Raw genomic sequence first — 13690 nt, 5'->3', positions numbered from 1 at the left:
ACACCACTCAGTCTCTCCTCTTGTCCCAGGCCTGCTCCTACAGTCTCCCCTACCGGGGCCTCTGGCCTGCTCCCCCCCCCCCCCATGTGGGGAGCACTGCTGAGATTACATAATAACTTTTTTTAAATTGAAACCCCTGACATACTTTTCTTGTCTGTTTACAGACTGGGCTCTGCTGTCCTGCTTCAGAGGCCAGCCTTACCCTCTCGTCTGCCCCAGCCCCAGATCCTCATCCAAACAGAAACAGCCAACTGGAGGACGCCATCTGGCTCACCACAGCCTTAAATAGAGCATGTACATTAAATATATAAATAGAGCCTTTATATATAAAATAAATGTATAAAAAGAGCAAATACATTAAATATATACATAGCCCATATGCATTAAATATATAAATGGAGCCGGTTCAGCATGCATATATTGCAGACTATTGCCGTCAGTCTAGTTAGCCATTTTATTTATTGCATATTTTATGCTGACTAATGCTGGAGAGCTCCTTAAAGTTTTTTTTTATTGTTCTATCTATCTATCTATCTATCTATCTATATACATTGAATGTATAGAGAGCATGTATTTATTAGAGCTGTTGGTTAATGTGTTAGCCATACCTATTTTATAAGATATCAGAGTTGTGTTACAGCTGTATCTGTATAATAATATAATCTGAGTTTAAGGTTTTTAAATGTTTTCAAGTATTCTGGTTTCATTTTAAATTCAATTTAAATTCAATAACCATACAATGGAAAGCATAACCTTTACTGCATATTCGGTGACCACTTTACTGCCAAAATAGATGGCATCCATGTGGATGAACTGACAAGTTTCAAAGCACTAAACAGCTGTTGTAGTTGAACGTAATGCTCAGATTGATATTTGTCTTTATGCCTGTGTCTTAGAGACTGCTGTGGAATACCACTTTGTTATTAAAAGGTGGAACACTATTGTGTCATCTGAGGGGAGACATCAGTCTAACATCTCTGTGTGTGCACACTCACACCTGGTGCAGCTTCCTGCAGGAACAAGATAGTTATTTTATTCTTAGCAAAGGTTGTTTTCCCTGACATGTTGATGTTTAGTTAAACTGGGTGGTGGCTGCTTTTAGGAAGCAGGATCAGAAACATCCTCTTCCATATCTGCTCTGTATAACCACTAGTTTGGGTCAAATATCTGGTAAATGAAACTACTGATCTAATATGCACCAATAACAATAAACTCCCTCTGGGCTCATTACAACAGCTGTGGGTTTAATACAGCAGATTTTATTTTCCTTTGGAAGCAGTCTTTCATTTTATTGACAGGAGTCAGTGAGATGCCAATTACATCATGAAAGATTATGTTTTCCACTCTGAAAGTGGCTGTTACAAAAGTGCTTCATCTCCTAAAGAGCTAATTGCAACCTAGGTGGGAACTGTCTGTAAAGCTGCCTTTATTACAGGGTAGGGGACATCATTGTTGTGTTACACATTTCCTGTGTTTCCAGGGCACACTCACTGCACGTGGGAATATTTTAGGACCCTAATAAAGTCTAAAGCTCAGAGAAATGATCCTGCACCCCCCTGAAAGCTAAGTTCCAGCCATATACCCTCATAGCATGGCTTTCAAATGTTCAATGATTAAAAATGCACATCAAAGCTCTACATGAAAGGCATATGCCCGCACAACCATTGTTTTTGTTTTACTTTTTCAGCATCCCTCTATGCCAGTGTGGCCCAGCACGCCGGGGTACAAAGAACAGCATTGTGGGGGTTACACAGCAGCTGCACTGGACAGTGGCTGACTTCACTGGCAATAGCCAACCCCCCAACAAAGGCCACTGTGAATCCCCGTCCACATGCGTGAATAAATAAACCTCTCTCATGCATCTTTCAACTAGAAGCATCCGCCAAAGCACTTTTATCACAACAATCAATCTATGAGTGTTCCTCATTATATGGGTGGTGCACATACAGTTTGTAAAATAAGTTTGTATTTTACTTTTCCATTCTCGTGACATTGTTATAGCTCAGAAAAGTTGATTTCCATCTTTTCAGTATATCACATACATATGATGAGATCCCAAAATGCAAGCACATTGAGCTTAGCTGAGATTCTGCAATAAACATTGGTGTTTATTATGGCATTTCGTTTCCATTGTACAATGTCCAGTTGAGAGCAAAAGGAAACACGGGGATACTTTTGAGACAGAGTTTGGAATTGATTCCCCCTAAAGCCTCCACCTGGATGCCAGCAAAAGCTGTGCACTTTTGTTTCAAGACTGTTTTTAAACTTTACTCAAACAGGAGTAAAAAAAAATTCTACATCACACAGGAGATTTGGTGAAGGAGTAACTCTTTACTGCAGTAATACTTCAGTATTTGGGACAAACTGAAAATAAACTACAGTTCCCATGAGAAATGTTCTAATACCAGCATCAGAAATTCCTCCGAACCTGCTGGAAATGCTTGGTAGGGTATCGGTGAGTATGCAAATCTATGTAATGGTCTAATACAACATCTTTAAAGATATCACTTCTTCACCACTCTGAATCAGCAGTTTTGCTGTACTGTCACTAGCGAGGGCTGTTTTTACAGGGCGAAGAATAAATGATTTACTGTAGCGTAGCGTTAGCCAGAGCTAGCAAAAACACCAGCAATTAGAGACTTAAGTTTTGAGGGGTTCCAACAAATGCATAGAGGTTTGTGGCCAAGTTTAATGTAATGGTTTTATGTTATGTAATGTAAAAGAGTAATAAGCATCATCGGGTTTAGGCTACTCAGTAGTGGTGGGGGGGTAAATAGATTCTGTTAAATATCGCGATATTTTGCGCACGCCATTATATCGATACAGTAGCACAAAGTTGTTTTTTGAATACTTTATTTAAAAAGTTTGCAATATTTAATTATATATGTAACAGCCCCTTGTTGGCAAAGCATGATGAGAAGAGTTTCAGCGTTTAAAAGATACCTGAGCATTCCAGGCACTAGTGTCTCTGAGGAAAGTGTGTTATCCACTACAGGAGGTATAGTAACAGTCCAGAGGAGCACTTTAACATCTGAGCATGTTGACCAACACATTTTTTTTTATTTTTCTCGATTTGATTGAAGCTCTTAGTTACTCTTATTTATATGATTATTCTCAGGTTTATGTTACTCTATTATGTCTGCTTTATGTTACTGTATTGTATTTAAATAATTTTTAGTTATGTGCTGGGAGCTCAGTTTTCATGTGAGAGGTCTCCTATTCAGAAAATAATTACAATGGTCCTGTGTTCTGAATGTTCAAGGACAAAGTTTTTGCACTACTCTTTCTTAATTTTTGCACTTCAGTTAATGTGTAGAAGACAATATTGTTCACAGAATTAAATGTGACATTTGAAGTGAGTTGAGCAGTCTTATTTTCCTCATTTTTTGTAATGCCTTTGAATAATATTGGGGACATGAATCGCAATATACCGCAGAATTGAATCACAATACTTGCTGTATCGCAATATATTAAGAATCCTAATAATATTGAATCGTGGCCCAAATATCTAATACTAATGAATCGTCACATTTTTGCCAATTCCCACCCCTACATTACAGAATATTTAACCTCTTACACTGACGTCTGCACACGGGTCATATTCTCTCAAGTCCTAGATAAGAGTGTTTACTCCAAACTTTGTAATTAACTGGGTATAATTTCTCAGTAACAATCTCACCAGTCTTGTCTTCTACAAAAACAAGTACTTCTAGGAAGGCTAAGATAAAATTGGTATTTGTTTGTCTCTCTGACTCACTTCTCGGGTTTTGTGTGTTGACCCTGTATGAAGTCGGGCCCTTCCAGAGCACAGGTCTCGTAACTTTTTTTTTTTTTAAGCATATGGCACAAGCTAGAGGGAGTAGCGTGACGCAGGGGATGGAGGCACGTTGTTTCCGTTCCAGATACACACAAGGAAGGAGGCCGTCCCGCAGATGAGAAGAGGGGAAAGAGCAGGTTGTGATAAACAGCAGGTTTCTCCATTGCCCTGGGGCGAGTCTCTAATGGCTTCCAGACCTGCACTCATACAGTCTCTATGTCTAGACTGCAGCTATAGTACTGGTCACACACACACACACACACACACACACACACACACACACACACACCCCCCCCCCCCCGAGCCCCCTGCCCTCTTAGGAAACTACAGGTGTTTCAGTCTACGAGGCCGACCAAACACCCACTGCTGCTTTATTCACTTCCGAGGGATTCAGCCTGAAAGCATCTTAACTCTAATGAGGACTTTAAAACCACGACAGCTGTCTTCTGGTTTGTTTTTTCAGTTCTACTTTCAGATTGGTTCTCTCTCGCGACTGCATCCTCAGTGTCTCTGTATGCACAAGGAAATCACATCTATCACAGAAAGACAAACTTTGTAAATCTCCTAATTGGGCATGACAGCACAGTTCGAAGCCAAATGACCCCTCTCGCTAGCAGATAGAACATCGCGTTGTTGTCTCCGGCACGGCTGTGGTTAGCCAAATAAATCTAATAGCCCATCAGTCTCAGTCTGTTAGTCGAAGACTGCTTTCAGGAACTGTTTGCAGGGATCAAACGCTAAGCTAACTTATTAGCATACCCTTGAGATACTGAGGCAATATCGAAGATCTGCACCAGTTGAATATTGTTCAAGTCAAATCAATCTATATAGATAAGACATTGATAGATAGAGTATTTTCTGCAGATTAACAGAAGCTGTTACTAGCTAGAGTTTGCATTTATTGTGATGAATATAATCAAAGGCTAATGTTTAAATGTTTACGCATTTTCAAAATAGTTTCACATCCTAATCTGCCTTTAACACTTCCTGTATAATATCAGAATCAGAGTAGAAGCACGAGCTTGTTTCCTCTAAATTCACAGACTTGAATGTAAAAAAACAATCCAAAACGTGATGTGAAAAAAACACACCCTTTTAGGGATGCTTTACATTAGAGCCTGACTGATTTCTGGGGGGTTGATATCGATTATATTATATTATATACATTTCTATATAATATAATATATTATATGATCGATATTGATATTTTACAGTTTAACCATAAATTCTTTATATGTATATATATATATATATGATATTTAATATATAGGCAATGGTCTGGAGTTCTAACTACTCATTACACTTGATATTTTAATACTATATCGATATTTTTCATAACGTTATATTATTCTTTGTTATTGTAACGTTGGGGCTAGATGTGGCTCTTCAATTTTCTTTGGTATTAAAATTATTATCTGAAAACACAAATAAAAACAAATATTGTAACAGATTTGTTGTAAATGTTAATGCATATCTTTTCTGCATTGTTTGTTCTGTATAATAAACGTTAACATATGGGCATTTATCAACCAAGGGTTATATAACGGTCTGGCTCTACTTTAGATTATATGATGTGCATATCCATACATTCAAATCCACATAAACTGACTAGCCTTTCTCTCCAGGCTTCACTTATCTACCCTGAATGGAGGCCAAATGTCATTCTGTTGTGGATGCAGATGTAGCAGAATCGTACAAACAGTCAGCATCTGGATACAATACACTGGAGCGACTCAACTCAGAGAAACTTACAGACATCAGGCTCCTCATCAGAGCCGTCGGGGCAGTCTTTCTCCCGATCGCAGCGCCATCCCTTCGAGATGCACGTCACCCCGTCTTTACACACAAATTGCTTTGGGCTGCAGGTCTTTGGGGCTGAAAAGAGACAAAGACAAAATGTTATTAATGAAAAGATTTCTGGAAAAAGAAAACAGCCCCTTTTGTGTTGGAAATCTTTAGTCCTGTGGTCTCATTAGTAAGCAGGGTCTGTTGTGTTCTGAGTCAATAGTGTCCCTCAATGGCCCTAATTACGATCTGGAAAGTGGCTACAGGATGGAGAGAAAAGAGATGGATACACAAACACGAAAACACACACACATGGAGGGCTGGTAAGGCTTGGCATAAACTCACTGCACCTAAATATCCAGGTCAGTGTTTCCAGGCCATTTTGCAGTGAGGCAACACGTTTGGAAGATATTGAAGACCATCTTGTTTAGTGAGCTGCCCCCCCTATTGTCCACTTTCCCTTCAATCAACCTTCCAGAGAGGGGAAAAAAACTGCACATTCCATCCACAGCCAAACGAGTATTCAAACCCACAAACTCAAGTCCCCTAAGACCCACACATAAACACACCCAGGCAACAAGGCTGAGTCATTCAGGGGAGGCTCTCTGTGAGCACAGTTGGACACAACAACTTACTGCTGAGTGGTGACTAGTCGTACATAACATTTTTCATCAGGGGGAAAAATAATGATGAAAAATGTATAATCTTGGTATGTTCAGAATTTACTTGAGTAGTTTATTGTCCACTAGGTACTTAAGGTTTTACAAAGTCAAGTGGAAATCCACAAATCCTATTCAGCAGGTATAGAAAAGTAAAGAAAAGTAAAAGGAATGATAATTAGACCTAGACGACACTGTCACTGTTCACAATGTCCTGGTTTCATAAACAACCACTTGTAGGCATTCAATGATATTACATGTTAATCAATAGAGTGTAAATTACAGTGACTTATTCATTCACCATCAGCAGAAGAAGTAATAGCACCATTACATCGGATAGTACTTTCCAGTAGTTTGCTCAGTGGCGGATATCACATTTTTCTTAATCGGGGCCATAAAGGTCCCATCATTTACACAAAATGGCCAATTATATGTTCCACATTCATTCACAATTCCTGACTAAGGTTCACATCCAAGTCATTCCTTCAGGTTTGAGTCGTACATCTTTGTTCCATATTCCATTTTGTACTTCAAAAAAGCTAAGAAAATTTAAATTATTAACAAATTGTAATTGTAAGTTTTGTTAGTGGGGGACTATTTTTTCTAATTGACAGGACAGGGGCCCTTCAGGGGCCAGATTTCACCTTTGACCAGTGCCCAATGGCCCTGCCTCTTTATCCGCCCCTAACTGGTCTACTTAAAAAATTAATTTGGACACCTATACTTACTAACTAAAGAGCTTGTTTTACCAACCCAATTTGAGCAACTCAAGATGTTCACTGCATGAGGTGAAAGGGAAAGGTGCCTGCAGATGTTTGTAGTCCTGTTAATCAACCATATCAATTACTACAGTGAGTTTCTACAGAACCTGTGAGTGGTATGACTAGTCTCACACAGCCAAACCTCCACAGTCCTGTGTCATTTCAGCCAACTCGGAAGTTGCCCTTTTCCGTAGCAAAGACATATTGAAAACTGAACGAGGCTGGAAGCAGCGAGGGAGAAGAATGCTGTCTGAAATCCAATGGCAGCTTAAACCCACAGTCTACCTCCAGTGAGCTGAAAATGCAATGTTACATGTTGCTCTGTATTTTAACCGCCAAGCAAAGATTATTACTAAAGCACTTTATCTCTCAGGCAGGTTATAGAAAAATGGCATCTGGTTAAACAGGGAGGTTGACAAGATTTAGCTTAAAATAACAAAAATGCACTGACCTCGGCCTTCTGACACATCTGATTATTTCTATTTTTTAATCGTATTTTACAAAGTGTCACACGCAGACTGTGTCGAAACCTCTCGTGTACAGTGAGTCTTTTACGGTCAGATTACAAGGCCCCGGTTGGAGATTAAGATGTTATTGTAACCTCTCGAACAAGTGGGCATATAACAGGAGGAACGGGGCAAGAGGAAGCAATGGGACGGAACAGGGCTGGATGATGGGATGAAGCAGGATAAACAGGATGAGTGTATTTACATTTGAAGCTGGCCTCCAACTCCGGTGGTGAAGAGAATCTTGAAATGGAGCTCAACCTAAATACCATGAAGTCAAGCTGACATATTGCTGTACTCTTTCACACATTCCCCACTTGCAATCAGTGTGTGTGTGTTTGTGTCTGTGTGTCTGTGTGTCTGTGTGTGTGCGTGTTTGTGTATGTGTGCATAGGGGCATTGTTTTTTCGCAGGAGTTACATGCTTTTGAATTATTCATGAAGGGGAACCAGGTTTGTGTTAGAGCGTTTCCTCTTTGCTCTACATCATTCGTCTTTGGTGCGTGCTCGCATTTATTTGTTTGTTTGTTTGTTTGGAGGTATAAACACCAGCCGCAGTCGGCAGCGAGTCTTGGCGCATCTGTCTGTTGTCTCTTGGTTTTCAGATGCTGACGTGCTCTGCCTCAACATGCTGTTAACTCGTCCTCCACTAATGGCTGTGGGAGGAGTGCACATCTGCCTCAGACTCATCTGCAAGATGCTCCTGACAGGAACAGATCAGGGACCAGGAAGAAGGTCAGGAGGTTAGTAAGCATGCAACAGTAAAGGCTACTGTACCAGCACCACGTCAGCCAGTTGTGATAGGTAGAGGGAAGCAGAGGGAGTGGAGACAAAGGCTATGCTCAAACCTGTCATTAGAGTCAGTCTCAAGGCACCCAATCACAACGAGACTTGTATATATACTGTACAAAGTATACAGCAGTAAAGAGCATAAATGCATTTATGTTTAACCTTGTGAATACTGTTTTAAATTATAGGCATCTCATTTCGGTCCCTTTTGCACGACCTGTACATTTCCATTGCTTGTTGTCCTTTGTCTGATTTCTACATTACAAATGAATAAAACTGAATTACAGGAAGCACGAACCACAGTGGTGGTCAGGGAGGCAAGTTAGAGAGTATGGGTGCATCTCAGCTCCCTTAATTGCCTCCACATTTCTCTGACTTACATCCTTCCCTCACATCTTTTTGTCTGGAGACATGAGCTGAGACATGAGGAAAAGAAGCCAGGAAGGAGGAAAACCCATTTGGAGAGAAATGAGATACATCCTTCATTCGTCATTGTCCGGTGGTGACGGCACTACCCCTGGATCACCCTTCAGTCTATTTGCACACATGGACTGTCCAATTAATAAGTTTCTTCTCTGTGGTCGACACCTGCATAACAAAACTGTGTTCTAGACAGTCTGTTAGTGTACTTTGCCGTTCAGACACGAAATCTATGGTTTTAGGAATTACTTATTTTTTTGTGCCAGGATTTATTCATATTCCGTTGCATGATTTTACAATCCTCTACCAGAAAGTTTACCAGACCCTTTTCTAACTGTCATTAATGTGATACTAAAGGTTAAAAGGAGTGAACGGCAGATCCCGAAAATACAAATTATAAAAGACGATAGTGGTTCATGGTAACCAACAATTTACTCAGATTCAATCATTTCAACTAGATCTGAAATATATATATATTATCCAAAACTTAAGAGTATTGAATAAAAACCTTTTCTCACTTATTTTTCTCTTTAGGCAAACCTAATGTAGCAGCACAATTACTTTTTGGTCAAAGATCTTGAACAGATAAACTTGCCTATGAGAGGTTAGCTTATCACTTGGGTTTGAAGTATTGCAGGTGGTTTATTTATCTGGTTTAAAAACACAATATCCAGGTTTAAAAAAAAAAAATCGATGATAACTGCTTGAGCAAAACGTACTTTTGGCTGTGGAGGAATTTGGTTTTGCTGCTGCAAAGTGCTACTGGTCTCTTACGTGCTTGTCTTTTGTTTGTAAAGGAAGCGATACAGTGAGAAAGAGGTTGAAAGAAAGAAAAGGGGGTAAACAGATGGATGCGGCACAGGATGACATAACAGAGTAGAAACTAGATGACCTGGGGCAGTGAGAGCAAATGGAGAGATGTGTGCGTACGTCAACTCAAAGGTGGGGCCGGGCCCTCACAGCCGGGTGGAGGCCTGAGGATCCGAGAGCAAACTGGGCTGGGCTGGGACACTGTGATGGGATGGAGGAATGTCACACATGCTATCAATGAGCTGCCTGTGTGTTTACCCAAGTGGAGGCTGCATGAAAACCCTTTGGGTCATCGCCATTTGTGCCCCCTTGCAAATCCACCGCCCCTCTAGTCCTAGCTCCTGGATGAGCTCAGTCTGGTTGGGAGGAAGAGTCCTCTCCTAAGGCAAACACACGCCTTGTCCCCAGCCACAGCCCCATTTCCTCCAACACCCACTACAGAGCTATAAATAAGTTGGACGTCTGCCCTCAAAGATCAACCGGGGCACTACAAAGCTGCAGCAGACAGTGAGACTACCGCTTCATCACACACCACTCAGCAGCAGTGGAGCTGAAGGTGAACTAAAAGTACAGTCAACCGTGGTGCTGAGAGGAGGCCCGTGCAGTACGGAGAGCAGTCTGCAAAGCCAGCTGAATTAGTGTCACACAGAGAGACGTACAGTCTGTGCCGGTCGTAGATCTCCTGTTCTGTAATTTACAAACTGCCCAGACATTACAAAAGATGCCCTTCAGAGAATAGAACGTCCCTTCAGTGATCATATCTGCAAACCATCAGTCAGCTCCAGTATAAGAAGTCTGAATGTCTACAATCATGCTTGCAGCTGGCACTTTGAGGCAATGATGCTTTGAGATAAAAGCTACTATCGGCATGCTAACCTGCTAAAAGGGATTATGCTATCATAGAAAGAACATAGAGAAGGACGACAAGACAGCTCCTCAAAAGTGAAGCCAAAGTCTGACCAAAACACTGGCAGCTTTCATATCTGGATTATCTGGGATGAATATTTAGACAGTGGGTTGAAGTGGAGACGCATCTTTATATACAGTCTATGAGGTTTACCATGTTCACCATCGTAGTTTAGCATGCTAGTATGTTAGCTGGAGCTAATAAAACACAAAGGAAAGTTATTGTTTCTATGACAAACCAAAGTTTCCCTGGGATGCTGCTGATCTATGAAAAGTCAGAGGGTCAAAAGTAGCATTAGACGAGTCCAAAGTGGTGGACGAATCAACAAACAGACAGACTTTACCTTCTCTAGGTCGAGGTTTTCTAAGCTAGCTGAGCAAAGAAGTCTAGCTGAGTGTGTTTACGTGGATATTACATTATTTTCTTTTCCAGGGAGACTTTCCCTTAAATATATTAAACTTACGTCACTCATAGGCACACTTTGCATATAACAGCATGACTATCAGAGACCAAGAAGTACGGAGGAGGAGAAATACAACAATAAACATTGTCATACAAATGTATTTCGTGTATGCACACATGCAAGCAGCTTCTTTCCTCTACTACACACAGGCCGAGAAAAATCTTCCTCAGGCTACGTCCGCTCGGATCTGAGGAGGTGCATCCTCCCCAGCTTCTGCAGCATTGTAACCGCTGCTGATTCATCCAGAGCTAAGAGACAAAGTTGGCAGGCCCACACAATAGCAGCAGGTGGGTGTGTTGGCTGAAGTAAGTGCACAGCGAGTTGTGCAAAATGCTCACAGAGGCTATTGCAATGTCTGCTGAAAAAGAAAGCAAAGGGCTAAAAATGAGGAGAGTCTTCATCGGCTGTGCTGGCTGTGGTCTGCCACCTCCTCATCCTCCTCCACAGCAGGATTTTGGTAATGGAAGAGGGTGAGAGGAGAGAAGAAGGAGGGGGAGGGGGAGTTTTCCAATTTGTCATATAAAAAAAAACAGAAAAAAAAAACCATCCCCAGCTGTGCCTCTTTTAAATAAACCTTTCTGGCAGAGTTTGAAGGAGCTGTGGAAATATATCCACCAGTGAATTAGAGGTGATATAAGAAAACAAAGATTCAGACAGAATCCTGACATATTCACAGAGACATGACAAACATGATGAAAGACATGATGAAAACATATTCCTGTTTTCATCATACTGGTCTATAGAGAATGAAGGTCAGAGGGGGATTCTGTCCCCACAGGCACTCCACACGGTCCACCTTTCTGGACAAATGCGTGAGTCAGTCTTATTTTTAGGAGACGTTTTGTCAGATTCTAAGAAAGCGTCTGCATTTGTGAGTCTGCACATGTGTGTGTTTTGCATAAACTAAATTAACATGAGGAATGTGCTCATGTCTAGAGATAGCTGCCAAGTAAAATGAAACTCCGTCATGCAGGACAACACAGTCTCGCCTGCGATTGTTTGGATTTCACAGGTCACACTCCACACAAGGCTCTGCGGCATCGAGAGGGAGAACCTCCAGAGCAGAGCAGAGTAATCAGATGTGAACTTAATTAAGAGCTATTTGGAAGTCTGGCTGAGATCTCACCAGGTCTCAACCCCAGACTGGTAATCAACCATGACTGCTATTTTTATAGGACTCCGTGTTGATGAGCTCGGAGAGGGGAAGCTATGACCTCCTTCACTTACAAATAAAAAAATCTATCGAAATTCAGCTGCTGAGGGGGATGAAGCAAAAAAAAAAAAAAAAAAGCAAGAAAGAAAAAAAAACAAGGTGTGATCCACTAATATCAAGTTAGTCAGTTTAGACAAATCCCTTAGCCACACCACCCCCAGAGCACACGCTGTACATAGCTGCACCGGGAAGAAAATGACAATTAAGCCTTCTTAGCATGCTGCTGAGGGAGACGTATTAAAGAAGATTATATGAAATTCTTTAGTGCCTTTTCATAAGACCAGTACAAGTTCCAAGTCTCAGTGTGACGCACGAGTTCAATGAAACCAGAATAGAATTGCCAGAATAGTCTTTCACGTTTACCAATCATGAGCTGAAGCAACCGTAGCACCTTTAACTGCCAATAGCACCTAAAGATAAAACCCAATTCCTAATTTTGTTATGTTGAAAAAGACATTTCATAAATGACACTGTGATTTAGTGCGTAATGTTTAGACTGTAGCTCTGAATCTGACGTTTTTTGCCATTAAAGATATGCTGCACAACATTTTTCAAATAAGTCTCAGAGACAGTTCAGGGTACTTTCAGTTCAATTTGATGAATTGCCATTCAGGAAAATAGGCCTATTCACTTTCTGGTAGAAAGGATGATGAGAAGATCAATACCATCATCTGTTGACCATAAGGAAGGTTGAATACAGGCACAAAGACAAAGGGAAACAGAGAGCCTGCATGGCTCTAACAGTTCACAAAACCTGTGAGTTGCCAATAACCACCTTTTACCAAGTGTATTTAAAATGTTCAAAAAATGTGGTGTGAAAGGGGGGGGGGGCTTTAAGTCTCCATAAAAAAGTACACAAACAACTACGGTACTCAGTAGTGTACATACCTCATCCAGGGCCCAACATTCACTAGATCCGAATGTTTATTTGGATCTAAACCTAAGTGACCAAACTTATTATTATCAGTTCCCTTAAACATGCCTGATTTCTTTTCTCAAGATCGATGAATTATTAGGAAATTAAAAAAATTTTTAAAAAATGCCTCACGATCTCACAACAAAAACAAAAATACTGAATCTGACCCCCTGGTCTAGATCTACACCAAAATCGATTGGGTTCTTCCTCTGACCCATACTTCACCCAAGTGTCATGGTAATCCGTCCTGTAGTTTTTTCAGTACATTTCTTACAACAAACAAAAAAACAACAATGGAAGAGAACATAAATTCCTGTAACAAAGGGTGATCATTGGAGGAGCTTGTATTTGGGCTTTCTTGCTGTTTGATAACAGTTAAACTCCTTTTCTAGTCTTGGTGCTAAGCTAAGCTAAGCAGTGGCTCTATGTAGCCTTATATATAACTAACAGCTGTGAACGGGAATCAATCCTCTCATCCGACTCTGCCAGACAGATAATAAGCATTTCCTCAAATCATCACTTCAGCTAATTTACCATCCAGGTAAACATCTACACATCTCTATTCTACAAATTAAGACAGATAATGTTGATGACTAGTAGATTTCATTTTGGTGTGTGTAGGCTAATAATAGTGAAAGTTCTCTT

The 13690-nt window shown here is 40.7% G+C and overlaps 1 protein-coding gene across 2 annotated transcripts in view; it reads right to left on the bottom strand.

Annotated features, from left to right (window-relative positions):
• Positions 1-13690, bottom strand: part of LOC133965349 (low-density lipoprotein receptor-related protein 1-like) — a 100690-nt gene that overhangs the window by 78364 nt on the left and 8636 nt on the right. For both annotated transcript variants that reach the window (XM_062399847.1, XM_062399855.1), the window contains exon 2: positions 5570-5692. In XM_062399847.1, the coding sequence (XP_062255831.1) occupies positions 5570-5692 (123 nt within the window). The remainder of the gene's footprint in view (positions 1-5569; positions 5693-13690) is intronic.

Source organism: Platichthys flesus, chromosome 2, assembly GCF_949316205.1.
Source record: "Platichthys flesus chromosome 2, fPlaFle2.1, whole genome shotgun sequence".
NCBI classification, from domain to species: domain Eukaryota; kingdom Metazoa; phylum Chordata; class Actinopteri; order Pleuronectiformes; family Pleuronectidae; genus Platichthys; species Platichthys flesus.
Note: the sequence above shows the minus strand (reverse complement) of the source record. Positions and strands in the feature narration are given on the sequence as shown.